The sequence below is a fragment of the Oreochromis niloticus genome, linkage group LG6 (assembly GCF_001858045.2).
Source record: "Oreochromis niloticus isolate F11D_XX linkage group LG6, O_niloticus_UMD_NMBU, whole genome shotgun sequence".
Taxonomy (NCBI): Eukaryota; Metazoa; Chordata; class Actinopteri; order Cichliformes; family Cichlidae; genus Oreochromis; species Oreochromis niloticus.
The window spans coordinates 37,206,491-37,229,368 of record NC_031971.2 but is presented as its reverse complement, the minus strand read 5'-3'; the positions used below and the strand labels follow the sequence as shown (position 1 = coordinate 37,229,368).

The 22,878-nt window shown below is 43.3% G+C and overlaps 1 protein-coding gene across 1 annotated transcript in view; it reads right to left on the bottom strand.

Annotated features, from left to right (window-relative positions):
• The window catches only part of maml3 (mastermind-like transcriptional coactivator 3), a 67,717-nt gene that overhangs the window by 7,245 nt on the left and 37,594 nt on the right, over positions 1–22,878 (bottom strand). The window contains exon 3 of the mRNA XM_025908046.1: positions 2,053–2,307. Coding sequence (XP_025763831.1) covers positions 2,053–2,307 — 255 coding nt within the window. The remainder of the gene's footprint in view (positions 1–2,052; positions 2,308–22,878) is intronic.

Below are 22,878 nucleotides of genomic sequence, written 5' to 3'. Positions count from 1 at the left end.
GACACCCTCTGTACTTTCAAGATTAGGCTTAAAACTTTCTTTTTTGATAAAACATATAGTTAGGTCTGGATCAGGTGACCCTGAACCCACTCTTTGTTATACTGCAATATGGGGGCATAAAATCTTTCTGATTTAATTTGAAGCTTTATTTAAACCTATGGACAGAAGCCATTTTTAGTTTCCTGTTTGCACGTTATTTTTTTGTTTAAATACTAGCATTTTAACTTGTTTTACCTAATATTTTTATTTATTTTATTTTTAATGTAATGTTAAAAATACATTTGATTATTTTCAAATTCATGTGTTTCCTGCTGTTTTGCTGTGGGACGAGACAACTGGGTGCTGTTCACAGGTGGTCAGACTTAAGCAGGTGAGTCACTGGAGCCTAGAACAGAAGGTTGGCCCACAGGAAGCAGAGATAAGAGTCAAATAATCATTGACTAATCGACTAATCAAAGAAAATTGGCAGATTAGTCGACTACCAAAATAATCTTTAGTTGCAGCACTACTCTGCATTTAATCATCAGTTAATATTTATCTCAGGTTCTCTTCCACAGCGTGTCTTTGTCCTCTCTTCCTCCCCTCATCCTAAAGAAAGTCACCAAGACTCAGGGAGGCCCCCTCTACCTGAGCCTAGGTTTATTCCTGTTAAAAGGAAGTTTTTCCTTCCCACTGTCGCCGAGTGCTTGCTCAAAGGTCCTTTGAGTGTTGGGGTTTTCGCCCCATTATTGTAGGGTCTTTACCTTACAATATAAAGCCTCTTAAGGCCACTACTGTTGTGATTTGGTGCTTTGGGAAGATGTGTTGGGTAAACGGCGTTGGGGACAGCAGAAGAAGATATCAGAACAGTTGAGTTCAGACAGATGTTGGTATAACTGAGTTAAGATAGATGGTATAATTGCATTAAGACAGATGTTGTTACAGCTGAGTTGAGACAGATGTTGGTACAGCTGAGTTAAGACAGGCACTGGTACAATTGAGTTAAGATGGATGATATAATTGTATTAACACAGATGCTGGTATAATGAAGTTAAGACAGATGTTGCTAGAGTTTATATGTTGGCCACCTGATACAGTGGAGTTAAAATAGATGTTGGTACAGCCGAGTTCAGGCAGATGTTGGCACAGCTGAGTCAAGACAGGTTCTGAGTTGAGACAGATGCTGGTACAGCTGAGCTGAGACAGATGTTGGTCGAGTTAAGACAGATGCTGATACAGCTGAGTTAAGACAGATGTTGGTATAATTGAATTTAGGCAGATGTTTTTACTGTTGAGTTTAGGCAGATGTTGGGTATAACTGTACTAAAACAGATGTTTTGGTATAGAAGAAGAGAGGAAGATGTGTGCTGACGGGGTTAGATTTGCGTACAGAACCTGTGTGATGCTCTTTTGCATTAACAGCATCATAACTGATTAGTGTAATGATGTAGCCACAGTTTGTTTTGCAGGTATAAAGAGAAACCTGAAAGGTCTGATTATTAATAAGCAGTCTGCACATTTTAAAGCAGGTCCTGAATGTATGCATGGACAGGTTGCTCGTTTTATACTCAGTTAACAACATACACTAAATCCCAGCAGGATGGCGTTCCTTTTGGGCACCTATATTTGCGTGTCTGTGTATGTTTTTGCAGATCCAATTAAAACCCTTCGTAGTGGGTGGTGACTTCAGAGTTCAGAACTCTTTTAACACTTGATTCCCTCACAGAGAGAGAAATAAAAAGAAAACACCATATTATCACAGCAGGCGGCATGTGACAAAAACACATCTACACACACACAGACACACACTGAAGAGATGAAAAGGAAGTAGTGAAGAGGGGGCTGGTTGAGGGTAATTATACATGCAACCAGACAACAGTGAGGAAGAAGAGAGGATGAGCTGCTCTTGTTTGAGCTGAAGATGCTGACAAATCTACATGGATGTATGAACAAACAAGGCAAACACACACACGCACACGCACAAATTATAATTTAATGGGTGACAGATGAGTCACAGAGGCCTTCCTTCCTGTTTAATCATCACCCCACTGAATGACATGAACATAAACTCACCTGTTCAGCCAAGAGTTGCTGCTGCTGCTGCTGTTGTCTCTGCTCTCTGAAGAGCTGCTGCTTCTGCTGCTCCATCATGTGCAACTGCGCCCTCTTCTCCTGCTCTATCACCATCATCTGCTTCATCACGTCCTGCCGGTAGACCGGAGGTGGACCTGATCCCTGGTTGGGGCCCACCCCAGAGGCAACACCGCTGGCGGGGTGAGGAGGTGGTATGGCGCCAGGTGGTCGTGACATCCCCACCACACCTTGCTCCTAGAAAGAAGAAGGCAGTGGGTCAGCTGGGCAATCAGCTAAGAAGACATCACAGCACACTTGCACAACTGTCATTTAAATATGATGCAAGCAGCCAGCTGGCTTAGCCTAGGATAAAGCATGGACTGTATATAAGAGATGAAAGTAGCCACTATGATGTCATCAGTTGGCTCCTCCCTAAAGCAAGCCCTTCTCTGTCACCCTTCTTGAGTTTAATAATGACAACAATTAACAAAATACAAAGAATTTAATGAGGTCACAGAGTAAAGTGGATAGTCAGAGGACTTGACCCCTGCTGGCCTTTAGAAAGAATGCAGGTTGATGATGGTTCTGCATCATAAACCTTCTCATATTCAGAAGCTATGGCAACTTTTTATATACAGTCTACAGAATAAAGACAGGAAACAGTAGGCTGTAGCTCCACCTTCTGTGTGAAAAGATAAAAAAAATCAGCCAACTAGCATCTATAAAGCTCTATAAAGCTACAGCTGCAATAATATTATTCCTAACCAGCTTGTATGTATGTTGTCTATTTGTCTGTCAGTATATCAGGATAAATTACACGAAACTCGTTGACGGGAAGGCAAAGAAAGAACTTCCACAAGGTCACCGGTGAATCACTACATGCTGTATAGCTAGGTAGCATTTAGCCACATGGTAAACAAACTCCTACAGTTTTTCTGTCAAGAATTTCTCTTTAGCAGTGCCAAGTGAGTCAAAAGAATACACGCGAAGGTGTAATTGTAAACCATACAGGTCAAAACTCTCAGTGCTAACACTCTCTTTGCAAGAAAGAAAAGTATATGTATTTCCCAAGATGTTTAAATATTCCACTGAAGCCATTTTTAATCATGTATGCTCGGTTAAAGGCGTAAAACCAAACAAAAAGGAGCCGCATTAGCTTCTCGGCATCTAACAAAACCATTTCAGACTCTAAAAATCTCCTCTCCACTGAGTCATTGTTATCGCTCTTTATCACAAGTGAAAGCCACACAATAAGATCAGATACATAAGGAAGGCATATTTGATACACTATCAGAGATGCAGGCATTTAGACTGCCGGCTTTGCATGGTCCTTTTTTGGCATAACGCTGCAGTCGAGCCTTGTGATGTATTTTAACTCACAAAGACACAGTCCAGCTGTCTGTGAATGACAGTGAAAAACAAGATAAAGACAAGACTGCCTCAAGATTCAGCATGCTGGGCCACCCTGAGTCCTCCCAACGGGGGCACCGGCTTGTCCTCACTGTGCTGCATACATTATCTCCTCATTAGCATATAAAGAGCACTTCCTCCTCCACTCAGGCGTATGCTAATCTCTAATAGGATGAAATAGCCTGCTCTGGCCAATGGGAGTGGAGTGTTTATGGATCTATTAAAGGTTAGACAGCTGAACGAGAGTGGACATTGTTTAGGCCTGCCAGCAATAGAAGGGGGGAGGACTGAGAGGAGAGGAAAGAATGATTCAGGCCAGTAAAGAGTGTTTGCTCGCATAAAAATGCACCAGCACACAGGAACAAAGAGTGTACAACAAATCACATTTAACTACAGGGCAAGAATGAAACAGCAAACGCGGGATTACAGCACCAAATCACAGCGCTGGCTTGAGTCAGTAACACACCAGTATACTCAATATGTTTTGAAAGAGCCAAAGCCTCATAATCCGCATTGAGGCTCGGCTCTTCTTAGAAGAGAGTTACGTGTAGATAAACCTCGTATATTAGAGCACAAAAAGCCCTGTGGAGCAAACAGAATCGGCTGCTTAGGACTGGCTCACCAGACAGCCAGACCAGACTGATCGATGTTCAGAGCTACGTGTCTCATCTCCGGATGGCATGTTTGTGCCCGGATGGCAGCGCAGCAGTTAGACAATGCATGAGAGCGGAGAAGAGACGGCAAGCTGTAGTGTTGGGAAATGACCAACGGGTGGCAGTGGTGATCTTTAAGCACAGGCGTGTGTGTGCGGGTCTCACTGGCCTCCTCTCAGCAGATGGCTCAATCATGACGGCTCTGATCTACGATCTCTCCCTCTCTCACTCTACCACTTTTCTTTCCTTCTCTCTAAACACCCCCCACCCCCCCATCAAAGTCCTTTTTTCTCCACTCTTTCTTAGGTTCCATCTCTTCTCTGAAGAGAGGGGGCCCTGAGTCATGTCCACACAACTGCAAAGGAGTGAACAAACGGAAGAAAGACGGGTTAGAGAGGAAAGAGGAGAGGAAAAAGTCTTAAAGATTTTCCTGGAGGTGGTGCAAAAGCAGCACAGTGGCATCTTCCTAAAGAAAGCACAGCTCCGACACATCTTCTACTTAAATAAAGAGACATGGAGAAGACAGACACGAAGAGTGAAATAATGGAAACACAGTAAATGAATTAGTATTAGTAATATTTCAGCGCTGTTAATACTTCGCTGGAGCATCGCTAATATACAAAGAATTAAATCTCACGCCAATAAAGCTCATTAAATCGAAAGCAGGTATCCTCTTCAGAATGAAAAGGCAAATTAAATTAATTGGAGGGAAGAGAAAAGAGCATGTGTGTGGAGAGAAACGAGGCATGAGAGCAGAAGGACAACCACAGGAGGAGGATTTGAGCGTAGATCTTGTTTGGGGAGAAAAATCGAGAGGATGCGATGGAGGTGATGAGCCAAAAGAGGAGGAGGAGTAAAAGGTGGGCTGGAGGGGAGGAGAGGAGAGCAGGTACCCTGGCAACAGTTGCTGCAGCGCGGAGCAGATGGCGCTCGGAGGAGCGGTTATGGCCGCCGCGCCTGGTCACCCTCCGCAACAACCGGGCAGACCCGAACAAACAGCATACAGTACACACGGGTACAAACGAGTCTCCCGTGCAGCATTAATATGTTCGACCAATCTTCCACTCTCTTTGTCCTCTCTTGTTAATAATGTAACAAAGAGCACGCTCTGTGTCTGTTTTCTCTGTCAGCCCCGTCGATCCAACTCTCTCTCCCCCAGACGCTTCGTTTTGGCACCTCGGACCGGCTCGAGTCAGCCCCCAAACTCTGAGCTGTTCAGCAGAAATGGGTCAGTGGATAAAGTGACTTGAAGCTTAGCTGCTAACGAATAAGAGCTCAGTCAGAGGCTGAAGTTTGTAACTGAAACAGTTCCTGTAAGTCGGACGGTTTGTGGCAGAAAAGATGAGGCAGAAAGGAGAAGAAATCAAGAGAGAGTTGAATGTATTCTGGAGCATGTGTGTGTTTGTTTGTGTGTATGTAACTGTGTGTTGGAGACTGTCAGCTTTATTGGGTTAGCAGGCATGGAGAGCCTAGGTGATTACATTACACATGAAGTGAGCGGAAATATGTGTGTGTGCATGTATGTGTGTGTGTGTGCATGTATAAGAGAGGCTGAAATATGCGTCTGCTGCATTAACTGTATTTGTGTTTATGTGAATGCATTGGTATGCAGGGACTGGCACCCAGTTTGTTCGGGTCTGATTGAGTCACTGCAGTCTGGTGCTCTATTTTAGGGTCATGACTTTCTGTGCACAAAGTGAGTACGCCATATATCAGTGGTATCTGTTCACATTGGTTTAGTCACTTTATTGTTTATTTATTTATGTACTTATAAGGGTTAATAATGCATTAATTCGTTTAGGTAAATACACTTTGGGCTACTTCATTCGGTAAAGCTGTACTGGGTTGGACCCCTTTTGGCTTCAGAACTGCCTTAACTGTTTGAGGCTTAGATTCAACAAGTTGCCAGAAATATTCCTCAAAGATTTTGGCCTCTGTTGTTGTAGATTTGTCTTCCGTGCATCCATGATGCAAACCTCCCGTTCCACGACATCCCAAAGGTGCTCTATTGGACTGAGATCTGGTAACTGTGGAGGGCATCGAGTGAAATTTAGTTCAATTCAATTCAGTTTTATTTATATAGCGCCGATTCATAAACAACAGTCCCCTCAAGCTGTTTTTTTAATGTATTGTAAAGACCTTACAATAACAGAGAGAAAACCCAACAATCAGATGATCCCCTATTGAACAAGCACTTGGCGATAGTGTGGAGGAAAAACTCCTTTTTGAAAGGAAGAAAGCTCCGGGAGAACCAGGCTCAGGGAGGGGCGGCCATCTTTCCCAACTGGTCGTGTGTGAGATGAGGTAGACAGAACAGTGAGTGTTCAAGAAAGCCGTTTGAGATGTTTTGAACTTTGTGACATGGCGTGTTTTTTCTGCTGGAAGCAGCCATCAGAAGATGGGTCAGCAAAAACACCCAGAGAGACCTTGGGTGTTTAAATGATGTTCACTTGGTACTAAGGAGCCCAATCTTCTACTGTCCAAATCTTTTAGCCAAAGTTTCCTGTTATTGGCACCTGGTGTAGTGTTCTGCTGCCGTAGCCCATCTGCTTCAAGGTTTGATGGATGCTCTCCTGCACACCTTTGTTGTAAAGAGTGAAATTACTGTTGTCTTTCTATCAGAAAGTCTGGTCATTGGCTTCTGACCTCTGATATCAACAAGTCATTTTCACCCAGAGAACTGCAGCTGATTGTTTTGTTTTTTGTTTTACCATTCTCTATAAACCCTAACGATAGCTATGCAGGAAAATCCCAGTAGATCAGCAGTCTGAAATGCTCAGACCAGTCCGTCTGGCACCAACACCCATGCATGTCACTTAAATCACCTTTTTCCCCCAACTTTAGCAGATCATCTTGTCCATGTCTAATGCACTCAGTTGCTGCCGTGTGATCTGATGATTACAGTAAAATAAAGTTGATTTTTTAAAATTTTTGTATTATTATTAGTCATTTTGCCCTTAATACATTTTTTTTGTGAAAGTCAGCACTGTGTGTAACACATTACAGTAATCACATTACATTTTTCTATATGGCAGTAATGTAAGATATTTCTGCCCTAAATTCAATAATCACAAGACAGATGCAATTATGGCTCCTCAGTCACCTACAAGACAAGTAGATACAAAACCCCTCCAAACATGCAATTTTCTTTCCTCATGCTGCAATCATCCAGCTTCAGTTTGTGTGCAGGTTGGAGGGAAATGGCGTCACAGTCAACAGTTTTTAAGGAATTTAGATACGAACAGTAGCTTAACTATAATTGCACGAAAGGGAAAGAACACAATAGCAAACTGTATCCTGTCTAGAGATCACTGCTGCTAACACAAAACCAGCTCTTTGTGAGCATCTGCATAAAAGCTGATAAAGAACTCAAAATGACTTGAACGGTGAGCGCATGCAGACCCCAGCCAAGCAGCCAGAGGCTGTAGGGTCTACCTTACAATATAAAGTGCCTTGAGGCGACTGTTGTTGTGATTTGGCGCTATATAAATAAAACTGAACTGAATCATCTCCACCAGGTAACAAAACAGGTAACCTCTTGGGCTTTTTATTTTATTTTTACCGACTTTGCTGTCGGCTTTGTGTGTCTGAACTGGTTAGGACTGGGATTTGTTTTTGTTCGTATTGTTCACTGGTATGATTATGTGACAACGTATTTCAGACCATGTTACAGTAGCAGCAGTGAAAATTATCTTCTTGACAGAGTACTTAAGTAATGTGAAGCATTACATTTTCTAAAAGTAATCGATGTGTACTGCATTATTTTGATTAACGACCCCACATTGGTGAAAATTGGACATTGTGACATCTGAAGCTGAAGGACGGCAGGCAAAGCTTTCGATTTATCAGATGACCAACCCTCCAACCTGGCCTGTGGTCATGAAATGTGAGATATGTCCGCAAAAGTAAGGTTGGGAATACAAGCAGCTAAAATGGGTTTTCTCCACAGGGTGGCTGGGCTCAGCCTTAGGCCTTGATCATACTCTGTTACGGACACAGATGGCTGAAGATCCAATGGCTAAGTAGTTATTCCTGTTATATTTCTGAAGTCAACTGCCTGGGGCGCATGCCTAGTCGCTGCATTGTAATATAAATTCTCTGCAGATGAGTTTACGCAATCATTGAAACAGGCAAGCAGGTGGACATCCGCAAGGACCTTCATGTTCACTGTTCATGAAATTTACCTCACTTGGACCAGAGTGGACATGAAAAGTATAACTGAGGCTTTAGTGATAAGGTGAAAAGCTCTGAGAGCTGTAAGGGCTCAGGATAGAGTTTCCTTCCTGGGAGACAGGTGAGGTGGTTCAGGCATTTGATCAGAGTGTTGCCTGGATGCGTCCCTGTGGAGGTTTCCGGGTACGTACAACTTGAAGGGGACTGCAGGGAGGACCCAGAACCTGCGGGACAGATTACATATTTCATCTCGCCTGGAACATTTTCGGATCCCCAGGAAGAACTGCAAAGTGCTGCTGTGAAAAAGAACATGTAAAATATCCTGTTTGCCTCGCTACAACCATGACCTGACTTTGGATAAGTAGAAGATAATAGATCCATCCATTTTCTATCAGTTATCTGGGTTCAGCTCACAGGGGGGCAGCAGTCTAAGCAGAGAAGCTCAGAGTTTCGTCATCCTGGCGACCTCTTCCGGGGGGATACGAAGGTGTTCCCAAGCTAACCGAGAGATATGTTCCACTCAGTGAGCCCTGGTCTGCCCCAGGGACTCCTCCCAATATGACATGAGCGAAACGCCTTGCCTAGGAGACGGTCCATCCTGGACGAAAATGGACTCCCCCTTAAACGCGCCACAGTGCCTTGGGCCACTTCCTGTAATTCTCTAAACCCTTTATTTAGCTAAACTAAGCTAAGCTAAACAACTACTTCTACCACCCAGTACAATAAAACATATTGACAGTTGTAGCAATTCTGCATTTTCTCAGCTTCATTACTGAAGCATCTGCTGCCATATTGTTAAGCGGCAGCCATGCCTCCGAATGCAGGAAATTTGCTCATGAGCTAACAGGACTCATTTTTTACCCAGTTTTTAGGTGATTTATTTTTCATGTTCTGGTTCTCGGTCCCCCACCCATTTCTACACCATTTAGAAAATACTGGAAATACCCCTGTTGGCATGAACATCTACTCTCCAGCTGAGATGAAAATCCCATCTGCGACCACACAGCAGTGAGATTAAAGGCTGCACTTGCTACACTGAAATAACACACACACCTAAACACATGCACCCACACTGGAAAAGCAAAGAAAAAAGGACAGATTACTACAGCACTACTACAAGTTTATGCAAAAAGAAACACACACACACTCACACACAGCCTATAAGAGCATCGGCGCCTGGCAGCCGAGCGCTGGGTGTCTGCGTGCTCTCCAGAGTGGCTCACATCTGTCACCCGCTTGTGTAAGAGGAGGAGGGGGAGGGTGTGAAGAGGAGAGAGGAGATGCAAAGCGAGGGTTGGGTGGATAAGGAGATGCTTCATTAGTCTGTTACAGAGGCTACAGCTGCAATCAGACTGAGACAGTGAACAGGAAATGTATTGGGTTTTTTTCCCCAAGTCTGTATTCAGATGAGTAGAAGATCTGCAGCAGGTGAAGGTTTATGGGCAAATCCAAGCCGTGTCCCTGGTTACCGTAGCCAGCTGAAGGTCACAGAAGGCGCTTTCGCAGCCAGGGCTCATCCATGCCTGAATGTCCTTGGGATTCATGCTGGCTGACCTTAAACTGTGACCCCCTCCCATGACGCATGAGAGGTGTGGCAAAATATGCAAATCAAAAGCACTGCATCGTGAAGAATGAGGTGGCAATGTGACTGCCAAATGTGCCTGTTTGCTGGAGTGGAGTTTGTTATTTTCAAAGGTTTCAGCCTGAATGAATGGAGATGTAGACAGCTACAGACGCATGAGGGATTATATTTCAAAACCTGTGAAATGGATGGCAGAAGACACCGTATGCTCACATACAGGCTATAGCACACAATTTCCCTTGTGTTGTAAACCCCCAAAATTCCCACAATATGCAAAAACATGGGGACAGAAGACAGAATTTTCCTTTAATTTGAAAACCAGAGTTTGTTTTTGAGGATAAAAGCAATAATTATGTTATTTAGTCTATAATCCACTGTTTTCATTTGCCCACTCTTTGTCTTAAACTTGAGTGTCATTTGGCTTTTTATTACCCATCATCAATTTCCATTCATCAGTACTAAAACATTGTTACTTTTTATGTAATTCAAACATAATTAAGAGTAATTAACTCTAATTAAGTGCAATTAAGTCTAATGAATCCAATGCCGAGTGAGGAAAGCCACATATGAGACTGATAAACAACAGGAAAAGATAAAGATCGGAAACAGAATTGGACAGAGGATGATTAAATCATATACTGCATATAAAACTGGACATAGCAACCATGACATGACCCACTAGTTTTTGGACCCTGCATGTTGAAACCTCAGTGTTTTTAATAACTGCAGTGGTTTTTTGGGGGTTTTTTTGGAGCCAGAAGTCACCATATTTGGACAACAGGTAGGAATGCTAAGCTGCTGTATCAGCTGATGCTCAGTATACAAGAATTTCTGCTAATTAGCACTAAGCAGTAAACTATTAAAATACTAGAATCGAATTCAACTAAAAGAAAAACCTCTTGGAAGGGCTCTACCGTACCACAGGCCAAACAATTTCTCAGGAACCCATTAAAAATGCTCCAAAAGGCACTGACAGCACAACCAAGGCAGAAAGCTCTGGTTCCAGCTGATTCTCAAAGCTGCTGTGGCTAATTCAGAGAAAAGATGTTCTTTGGCTTCTGTGCCCTAATTCGGTGCGACTTTTTCAAAAATTCCCCATTCCAGCCTCCCAAACCTCTTGAATTGTTCTGAAGGAGCGAATTAGCTTCGGAAGCCTAAACAGTTTTTTGATTTCAGGCTACAAACACGTTTATTTCTGTTGTAAAGTTTGCATGTTAACACATGAATCTGTAGGGAATGACAGTGTTGGCATGTAGCCTCGTGTGGCCATTAGTGGAACTGCACTTTGACACCAGTATATTGATTTCTGCGTCAATAAAATCTTCTATAAAGGTCGTCTTTAGCTTGTCGTCAGACAGACAGCTTGCTATGCTTTTAAATATGTGTTTAACACAAAGATATGAAGTCAGTGACTTGGTGAAGAAAGTATTTGATTAAAAATAAAAGATGGTGCACTGCAGCTTATGGTTAAACGCAAGATTTATGCATGTTATGCAGCTCCTGCTGAGAGATTCCCATGCATATACATAATCACACATACACACTAACACCAAGCAGATGGTGAAGCCAGACCTTACAGTGTTGAACTATCCCCACAGCTTCCAAGGTAAAGAAGACGTCACTTCAAGAAACACACACACACACACACACACACAGTCACGTTTCCATCGCTTCAGAGGACATTACATCGCTTTACATGAATTTCCCGGAAGCTTAAACTGGCCCAAAAACAAGTCTTCATCCTAAAACATGAAGGTTTGCTCCCACAGGGAAAAATAAAACCGAATATGTAAACACATTTGGCCCCAAAATACAAATATGCGCTGAGCAATAAGGACAGATCAAAGTTTGATTCTTAGCCACATATTTTTCACATGTAGAACAACACATACACCCACTAACCCAGCCCGGCCCCCTCAAACACACATACAGGCACACACACTTGTAGACTTACTCAGTTTCTCCCAGAAGAGAGTTATATTTAAACTGCTGGAGAGGAGTTTTGCTCCCCACAGAGGTCTGTTTAATCTCTAACATCTCTCTACTTTAAAACCTAACTGGCCTATTTCAGAATCTTTTGAATCTACGCACACTCATCCTCACGCACACATAATTTACGGATCAATGTCAAAGTGAAACACACTCAACCCTCCACTTTCTTTTTTCCCCCTTCATAAAATTCACCTCACAGGCTCAAAACAATCGGCTGGGTTAACAGGGTTTCTTGGGGATCATCCTTTAACCATAACTGAACCGACATGATGCCATGCAGCGACGCTGTGAAATGCATGTAGGCATGCAGGAGTGGATCAGTTTGACTAAATGAGTCCCTGCAGCATGAACGCTGTTTGGAGGCTCTGTGTTTAACCGAGGGATTTCTGTGCAGACACAGGATGCCACCCACAGACAGCAGCAAGCCTGGAATGTCACTTCACGCTCGTTTGCAGTCGTGTAGCGTGAAATTCCTTAAACTATGATCTCTGCAAAAAAACACTGTATTGATTCACATTTACTTTTACAGTTAAAAATGAGAATATTATATGCATTATATGCACACTTTAGACTCAAACTCTTATTCCTATAAAGTTGGGATGCCAGGGTTTCCACTAGAGTGTTGGAAAACCTCTAAAAATGAAGGTTTTTTTTCCTTTTAAATGTAGCATATTTTAAGATGTTTCTTTAAGCTACTGTCAGGTTAGCCAGTGTGTGAGTTTAGCTTACTGTTACCTTAAAATGTCTTTGCACTTATAAAAACTGCCTGATAAAGGAAGAAGAGGTTGAAAAAATACAAAAGAGCCAGGTTATTGAATTAATTACAGTTTTTTTCCTCAGACAGCACAACTGTTCTGGTAGAAATCCTGTGTGGGGATTTAAAACAGGCAGCACATGCAACCCAAAATGTACAAAGCTGGGATTCTGAGTCTGGTCCCAGATAAACTTCCATGCATACGTTTTTTAAATCTAATCAAACAGGCCAAACTAAACACACAAATATCCACTGCCTACACTGTAAGCCCCAAAAGTATTCCCCACTGCCCCCTCAGGCTAGGACAGCAGACTGGATTGCACACACACTTTCAACTCAGTCTTATTTACACAGAGCTAATTCACAACAACACTTGCATCAAGGCGCTTTATACTGCAAGCCAAAAGCCCTGTAATATTAGAGATAGAGCACAGAAAATCAGATGACCCGCTATGACCATCACTTGACGGTGACAGTGGGGAAGAAGAACTCCCTTTTAACAGAAAAAGGCCTCCAGTCGGACCAAGAGGAGGGGCAGCCATCTACTGTGACCAGCAGGGGCTGAGGGGAAAGAGAGGAGAGACAAAAAGATGAGCATAGAGAGACAAGGACAAAGTAGGAGAGAGAAGACAAAAGTTGATGCAGTAGGAGTAAAAAGACAGGAGTAAAGGAGAAACGCTCAGTGCATCATGGGAAGTCCCTCAGCAGCCAGACCAATAGAAGTGCAACTAAGGGACGGTTTGGGGACCAAATCCATATAAGCTTTAGGAAAAAATGAAGGTTTAAGGATAATCTTAAAGGGAGGCTGTCACTAAGCACACCCCTCATTGCAAAAACACTCTCAGATGGCAGAATCCTCCCCCAGCATCACAAAGATGTGGAAAAGGATGTGAAAAAGAGCCCACAGAGTCCCATCAGCCCAATCTGACGGAGTGCCTGGAGGACCAGAAGAAACCCGACCCACCGAACACATCTGCACTGATCTGCAGCCAAGGCCCCGGTGTCAGACAACAGAGGACGCTCATGTAGTTCAGAGCTGCTGTGGTAACACAAACGAGGCCTACACAGTATTTGGCAGGTGGTTTTAGTGTTGTGGCTGACTGATATACCTTTAAAAAGGAACTAAACAGCTAAAACCATCGACGCAAAGGAGTTCCTGCTGCTCGTGGCTCCGTGGTTAGACAGTGTCGGTTCAAACCCAGGCCAGGACTCCCTCACATCTTCCTCCCTGAGCTTGGGGTGATTATAAATTTTCTGTTAATCATCTCTAATCAATTAAGCGTCTGGTTCAACACTATTAATCACTAATGTTTGTTGAACCTTGTAAAGCATTTCATAAGCTCATCTAATGAGCTCCTTCTTATGAATACCTTTATTACCACCTCTATATCATCCTGATGCTTTATATAAGGTGAATAAACGGTCACGGACGGCTGAACATGACGAGCGGCGAGAGGACAGAAGACGGGTGTAAATCACATCTGCGACAACACGGCAGGAGGAGAGGAAGAAGAAGAGGAGGAGGAGAGCGGAGCACAGGGATGAGATCATTGGTGGCCGGGGAGTGATTGAGGCGGGCAGGCGAGTGTACCACCCTGAGAGGGACCAGGTGCTACAGTAAATCACCTTGGAAACGGTCGCCATGGAGACCTTAAAGACAAAACGGGGAGGCAGACGAGAGGGAAGCTGGGATCTGACGGTGTGTGCGAGTGATTGAGCGATGTCAGCGCGCGCGCGTGTGTGTTATGAGAGAGAAGACTGATGTGTTCCTGTGTAATCTAATCATGGCGGCTGAGAATGGAACATCTGAGGGACGACTTTGAGCTGCAGCAGGCGGGACCGCTCTGTCTCTTCTTTTCACTCGTCTAGATCACGACATGCGTTGTGCACACACACAAACACGAGCGCGCGTCTCAAAGGCGTGCGAGTACGTGTGATATCGCCACGGCGACTGCTCCGTCTCTTCCCTGAGAGAATTCCCAACTAGAGGTTTTGAATTATTCACAGCTGTGATCAGTGCTATTACACGGCTGTTAACGGAGGTGAAGATACGTTCCACGCATCCGTCCATCCTCCCATCTCCGTCTACCTCCCCTCCCCTCTCCTCCCCCTCGTTGTGACAGTAAACTGCCTTTTTATCCGTACAGCCATCCTCCATCTCTCACTCAACAGCCTCCTCTTCAATTTCCTCCTCTGCTGTCACACCAGCTCTGTCTTCCATTCTCTCAATCTCTTCTTCATCTGATTGCTTTTCCACTTTTTTTTCTTCACTCCTCCACCCCATGCCACCATTTCCTCCCTCCCCCTCGTTCTCCATCCACCCCTTCAGCTCCATCCATCTTCCCATTTATTCCTCCGCCCTGCTTTGTTTGCACCCTTCTCGTCCGCCTCATTCTTTCACGCTTTCATTTGTTTTTTCTACCTGTTTCACATTTGTTTTTCTTCGTCCACGCTCATCCATCTTTATTCCCGCTGTTGCTCATTTAGCGGCTGTATCCGTCCCTCCCCCCCACCTCAGCGGCCATCATTCACCTCCCTCGTCTCCACCTTCTCCTCCCTTTCACCATTTACCGTTTTTCACTCTCTTCTCCTGTTTTCTTTGACTCCATCTTTACTGAGCGGCCGTGTAACCTCCACCTCTCTTTGTCTCTCTCTCCATCTACCTCTCTAAATCTATCTCTGCCTCTGTCATAGCCCCCTCATTATGCCTTCTCCTCCCATCTCTCTCTCCTTTTCCCTCTCTCCAGAGAAGCCATTAGGTGCTGCTGTAAGGCTATCACTCTTCTGCGCTCTCCCTTTCTTTTCACTCTTTTTCACTCTGCTTTAGTCTCAGGGCAATGGGTTCCCCTTCCCTCCTTCCCTCTGTCATTCTTCCTCAGTTTCTCCTTCTCTCTCCCTTTCCTGTATTTCTTCAGGCGCTCTTTTCTCTCCTCCTCTCGACTTCACATCCTTCCTTCTGCTTCAATCCACTTCACCTTCCCTCCATCTTGATTCCTCCACCCCTTTAACTGCCCCCACCTTCTATCCTACCATATTCCAGTGAGATCGTCTTCTGTAGCTGTGGGCTTATAAGCAATCTATACTGTGCTGTCTGTGGCTGCTACACTTACACCCACAGTTATGTACGTGCACTCAATCTCTCCATCGGTTCAATTCTTAGCATATATTTCTATCGTAGGAATCAACTGCAACACCGAAGCAGCGATGAATCAGGCCAACAACTAAATATCACTTTCTCTAATAATGGAGATCTTATAGTGATGTCTTCAAATCCACTGTTGCAGCCAACCAAGAGTCCAAACCAACCCATATATGTACCCTGTTTATATGACTGTGTCATATTTTACTGTATCTGAACAGCTGACGACGAATAATATGCAAAGTAAGAAGGAAAACTATAATGTTTGATTGTGAAGGAGAAGATTACAAGCTCATAAACATGGATGTAAATTGAGAGGTCTGTAGCTGCTGTTCCATCTTCCTGTTTAAGCTCAGTGTAAAAATGCAAACAGAGATACTGGATTATGGGACTACTGTGACAGCAAACTGAAAGGATGTTAGCCAACCATGCGGTGAAATAAACAGTTTAAACGAGAGTCTGTTTACGTGATTTATTGGTGTGAAAGGCACGCTTTTTAAATATATTTAGAGAAATGGCTTCGGTGATGTGCCATGTGGAGCTGTGGTTAATGCCTCGTTAAAGCATGCTAGTCTAGTGGAAGCTGTGAGGAATTTGAGAATAATTACAGCCATAGACTCTATAAAAGATGGACGAAGCTTCCATTTTCCCTTTTAAAAGTGAAAATACACAGAATGTGAAAAACTGTGTGAAAAACACAGAAGTGCGACAAACCTGCATGCTTTTTAATGGCCACCAGGGGGAGAACCCCGTCACTGTGGAAAGATTGCAGCCCTATTTAAATCTGTGATAAAAGAGGCCTCGGCCCTGACCTCGGTAAACACTTTTCAGATAAATTCACTCAGTTTGGGTCACATTAAGTACAACTTTGAGTCAGTGATATAAATTTCAATGGCTAATGACTTGTTCACTCAGCACAAGGGTTCATGGGGAAGGAAATATATTTAGCATATACCAATGATGCGACCCATTGGTTTGTCGAGTCCTGCTATGCCTCGATCTGCAGTTTTGGCATTTTAAAAGTGTGACGCGTAAGGGGTGGATCCAATTGTGAAACTATTGTAGCTAATGTCTTAGAATGATCACAGTTTCCTAAAAGTTAATGTTTGAACCTGAAACAAGTGAATGACCCCATAAAGTCATCAGGAAAGTGTTGGCTGAGGTAACAGAGAAAAGGGCTGAGGGGCGTTTTCCTTTTTACGCTGTAAAACCACAGCTATGCCCCCTGGTGGTGATTAAAAAGAATGCAGATTTATGTAACAGTTTGGTTTTATGTTTCAGAACTGGAAGCCACGCCCCTTTTTACACCATTTACGTTTAGACAAAAGGATGCACTGTGTGCGACTTTATGCACACTATATCAGGCTGGTGTGCAGAGTTTGGCTTAGCTGCTAGCATTAGCAGCCTTCCTTTCTTGCCTGTACTTTAAGTCGAGCAGTTTTAAATCATTTTACAGCCTAGACAACCACAGTTTTTAAACTGAAGAACCAACCTTATGAGATGTCGTCTGTCTCACTTTCCCTCTTGCTCCATATGATGGGAGCGGGCTGCTGTCTAATAGTACATTACCAACCTTTTTTGCATGAACAAATTAAGAATCATTTGTTTAAATGACAACAGTTTTTGGTTACAGCTAGTGAGGGTGGCAATGTTGAATCCACTATTTGAGTAACTGTGCACATCCCTAACAAAACTAGCAACCGATGTTAATACTGTTATTCATCTTTTTGGTGATTTCAATCCCATTAAATGCTGCAGCTTTCCTCAAAAACATACTTTTTATTCAGAGATGCAAGCAATCTGTGGATAAGATAGTCAAAAAAGCCAGATATTTAAGATAGTGTGAGCCTTTAAGATATGAATTCTGGTGCTTTCCTTGCTCTGGAGAAGGGATATAATGACGAATAAATCCAATTTTCTGATCCACTTATTGTATTAGAAGAAAACATTCACAAATCTGTCTGAGCGTGCACACAAACACACAAACTACGGAGCACAACCCATCTCCCCCTCGCTTTGTCTTACACATTTAGCTGCCTTTCTACATGCTGCACTTTCTGCTATCTTCATCGCCCCCAACTCTGCCCATCTTTGTATGCTATTAATCTCTCTCCTCCTCCCCTTTGCTTCCTCTGCCTTACCTCTCCCTCTCACATGCAGGGGAGACAGAGAGCGAGGGAGAGTGACCATTATCTAAGGCAGCATCTCCAATAATTCCACAGCAGCCTATTATCCACAATAGAGCCAAAATGGCCTTTGGTAATATGATGAAATCTGCCGTAAAAAGTAGAAATGGGGCTAAAAGCGTCAGAGTGTAGAAAAACCTCCATTCCTCAGCTGCTTTATCACATTATTGCATTCTACTCATCTCCCTCTGCCCGCCGCCCTCCCTCCCTCCCACATTCAGAACATTACTGTGTCTTTCTCTAAATTCTCTTCATTTCACTCAGTTTGTCTCTTTCTCGCCGCGTGTTTAGTAAAACCCCTCCCTTCATCAGTCACACAACTCTGTCTCTTCCCATCTATTGCTTTCCCTGTCTCTTGCTTTCCCCCCCCCGTCTCTTCATCGCTCGCTCTCTCGGCTCTCTATGCGGCTCTCCGCGAGAGCGCGTTGATCCGTCATCAGATAACACCGTGCTCTCAAAAAAGTAGAAAATGGAAATTCCATTAAACTAAGTGTTGGTCTCAGTCTCTTCCTAATGCAGCTAAAACGCTAATCCGGCTCGCGCACGCATGCGGACGGACCGGCGTGGACGTGACCGCTCATGCACGCAAACGCAGGAGAGAAAGGACCTTGCAATCAGTAGTGTGCCACAAATAGGTGCAGGGAAAACAATTTGCAGTCATTGCTAACAGCTGCTGCTGGTGCTGTGAAGGCGGTTTGAGTGTGTGTGTGTGCAGAGAAGACAAAAAAGAGAAAGAGAGATAGAACCAGTCCAATCTCTCCCCCTTTTCCTTTTCTCCCCTCCTCCACTGCGTTGTTCCACGGGAGGTGGAGAGGTGATGTATAGACCCTCTCATGATCGCACGACTCAGCAGAACAGATGGACAGAGAGAGGGAGAGAAGGACAGAAAGAGTTAGAGGTATACTGTAGTAGACAGAACAAAAGGGTGATGCGATGTGTGTGCAGACTGAAGACGATGTGGAGAGCTAACGTGCTGTTTTTAGTCACCCTTAAAGCCAAGAACCAAAGTGTGTATGTGTATACACCATGGTAGGACGTCTTCTTCCAACTCTGTGGCAGGAGACGTTCCCGATGGTCTGGTCCCGAGCAATATTGATCAAATGAATGAAAGACAGCTTTTTGCTCATACTGACAGTAGATATGTTATATGCAGATATGTAATTAAGGTGGAAATGTTTCGCTGTCTCTGTGGAGTCCTTTTAGAAGCAGGTCTTGCCATGTCCCACAACTATAACTGCAATCATATCTGCCACGCTGCTTCTGTCACTTTCTTTTGTTTGTTAAAAGAACTACTCATAAAGTTACGGACAGCTTTGAATTAAAATTTATAATAGTCGGGGCTTTTTGGAAGAATCATTCGCCAATGTGAGAGCGCAATATTGGATATTTGGGGTCTTATCTTTGGAAATGCATCTCAAATCGAAATGAGAAAAATTGGGAGATGTCTTCTTGATGTTCTCAGGAAAATATCACAAATAAATCAAAAGCCAGATTTCCTTCTTTGTCCAGAGACTCAGTTCCTGCCTGCTGAGGAGAGATTTTTTAAAAGCCTGGTGGAGGTACGGACCGTTTCAGTGGTTGTTTCGATGGCCATCACAGCACAAAATGTGGGTGTTAGGAGTCATAGGTCAAATCTGATAAATAAAAAAATCTGTCTTTAATAAGGGTTTCTATAACTTGAAAGCTATACTTCTAAATATAAGCAAAACACATCACAGCTTCTTCATAGCTCAATTTAACAGCCAAGAAAAGAAAAACTATCATAAAAACGAAGTACAAATTTTTACTAAAACATCAATGATCCCGCTCATAGAACCTCAAACCTCATAACCATGCTCAAGGATTCCTCAACTCTCATGTCTCTGTAAATGCTTGCAGTCAAAGAGTGATTGAAGATAATGTGGCCATCTGTCTGAAAGCTGAACCAGAGGTGGGCCTCTCAACGCAACAGTTATGCTAAGGCACATTAACCATCCTACCAAAGAACTGCTCAACAAGAAAAAAACTGAGTTTAATGGAGCCATGCCCACATCTGAACCTGACTGAAATGGAGTGGGAGGATTTAAAGGGTCAGGAAGACCCTCAAACATCTTGGAACTGGAGGACTTTTAAAAAGAATAATAAATTAAGCTTTTCTACTTGAAATAATTTCTTCCAAAGGGAGCAAAAGTAACTAGTGAACATAAATTTTTCCACTGGAGAACATGACGTGTTTATATTTTTACATCTCACATTTTCTTGTCCAAACACGTCCCAAAAAGTCAGCAGTCCTCGGGATGTACTTATTTTCCTCATGACTGCAGCTCATGAGATGGATTTGTGACTGTGATGACAAAGCATGAGCAGACTTACTCATCAAATATCCTCCATCTGCTTGTTTTCGTGGACGTATTACGTCTTTGAAAGTCGGCCTGTGCAGATAATTGCAGACCTTTACTGTTAGTTTAGCTGACACGACGTCACTGGGCTCTGCCGTTGAGGCTGCAAAGTCAGACTAAACCGAAGCACTCTCAACACAAAACATGAGCCATAAAGTGGCAATTACCTCGGCTGCGACCAGAGACCCTTCCTCCTCCCAGCCGCCTTATCATTTCTACAAAACAAGAGCAATCGAGGGGTGGTTAAGAGAAAAAAAGAAGGGAGGGGGGCCAATAGAAGGAGGCATAACTTATAAAGAGGAGTGGAAGGAAAGATGTTGATAGAGGAAGGGAGGAAACGGGCACTCCGAGGAGATGAAGACAAGCAGCAGAGGATGGAGGGATGTATTGGGGAAATCGTTTTTGAAGGAGCGGACTGTCGGCCAACCTGGAGGGAGAAATAGATGTGTAAACAAACAGTGGCTATACGGATAAACAAGAGTGAGCCAGGGAGAAAGAAAAGAGAGAGAAAAGAGGGAGGGGAGGGTGGGAGCAGAGTGGGAGGAAGGCACAGAGTGAGAAAACAAGCTCGACCATGTGTTTAAGTCAACAGCGGCAAGAGAAACCTCAATAGAGAAAAAGGTGTGGGCGGGAAAACACTCCACGGGGAGAGAGGAGACAGATGTAGAAAGGAGCCAGGCACTGAGAGATGTAGGAAGAGACGCAGAGGAGAAGGAGGGAGATTAAGAGAGATGTAGAGAAAAAACAGATGAGCGATTGAAATGAAAATCAAGACAAAGTGGAACGTTTAGAGGATGATAGAAGGTGTGGAAACGTCCTATAGCTTAGTGGCTGTGTTGATTGTTGACAGCAAAAAAAAAAACTAGATGGGCGGAGAGGGATGGGGTGATGAGGGGATGGTGGGAATTAAACGACAAAAAGAAAAACTAATTATTCTGTGATTCCTCTAATTAGCTCTGGCTTTACTGACAAACTCTGCAAGGCACCAGACGTTTACCAAAGGATCCGCACTACTCTGATGGGCCCGGGTGGGAGGGACCGAGAATGAGGGAGGAAAGATGGAGGGAAGGTGAGCTGGGGGGGAAAGAAAGGAAGGAGGGCGGGGGTTTGACATGAACAAAGATGGACGGATGAGAGAGTAGAGGAGGAGGTGGAAGGGAGGGAGGCGGCAGCGAGGTGGGTCTGAAGTTATCTGAAATGACTCCATCAAAGTAAGAGAGAGAGAGAGGAAGGGAAAAAAGGAGCTAAACCCCAGGGGACGAACTCGTGACGTCTGTTTACCCATGCATTCAGCAGCTTTTACATAAACTAACAATTAAAAAGCCTCATTTAGTGTTGAGGATAATGCACACACTGGCATGTCGATGAGGGGAAGTCATCTTTAAACACTGACTGTGGTCTAATAACTGCTGCTGAGACAAGACAGGGGCGTTCTCAGTTCTCTTATATCAAACACTGAAGTGCATAATCCGAAAATTCAAGTTAGTCCAGTTGTCTGACGTTAATGTGGATGTTTTTATAAAAAATGATTTTTTTTGTCGTTCTTTAAATGTTGCGCCCTCGCCTTCAGAAACAGGAAGACGAAGAAGAATTTTTAAGCTCAGTACCAAAGAAGCATTACTGTGCAGAAAAAACAGGTCCCGATGAAAACTTCGTGGGTTTTTCTGGTGATTTGTTCCAAAAAACAAAAAACAACAACTTGTTTTTGCTCTTTTTTGTAGTTTTTTTTTCTATAAATTTAAAGAGCAGTAGATGTCTTCTGCTTTCTTTTTATTGTTTAAACATTTATATTACATGCTTTGCCTTTATCTACAGGAAAATGCAGAAAGTGACAGGAAAGTGGGGAAAGAGTGAAAGCGGATAAATGTAAGAAATCGGTCGGTGTATGCTCATCCAGGTGAGGTACTGTGGCACCAACATGTGTGCTTTGTTGGATTTATATGAGAAAAAGAATTGAAAATTATGGTTGAGTCATGTTAGTAAATATGAAGTATCTACTGTTGGCTCATTTCAACATTAAACACTGGAAATATTTAAAGAAAACCAAAGAAGTGCAAATAAAACAGATTCTGCATGAACAGTCGGCTTTCAAATATAATCTGGGCTGGTTAAAGGCGCCTCTTTTGTATATGTATATGTAGTCTATGTTGAGCCCAGGTGGGTGCATTGTAGTGAAGTCACACTTTGATGACAAGTGATGACAAAATATTTTTTACATCCAGCATTTTCTCTTATTACCACAGTCCTGGTGCAAGAACGACACAAAAACTTTCTCAAACCAAGATTACGAAAGCTGAAATGTTAGCATGTGTAGATAAATTATTTATGCTCTTTAATTTAGTAACTAGCATAACAATACAGCCCAAGCCAAACGTTAGCATACTGTGTGGGTTTCTCGTTTGGGTAGAAACCCACAGTGGCCACAGATTCTGTTTCCCTGCATGGAAACATGGAAAAACGGAAATTTTAACAGGCTTACTATGGCTTGTTATGATTGTTAAGGTTTCACTGGATAATTTCTTCCATGCTTTAAGAGCAGTCCAGTGTTTCGCTTACTAC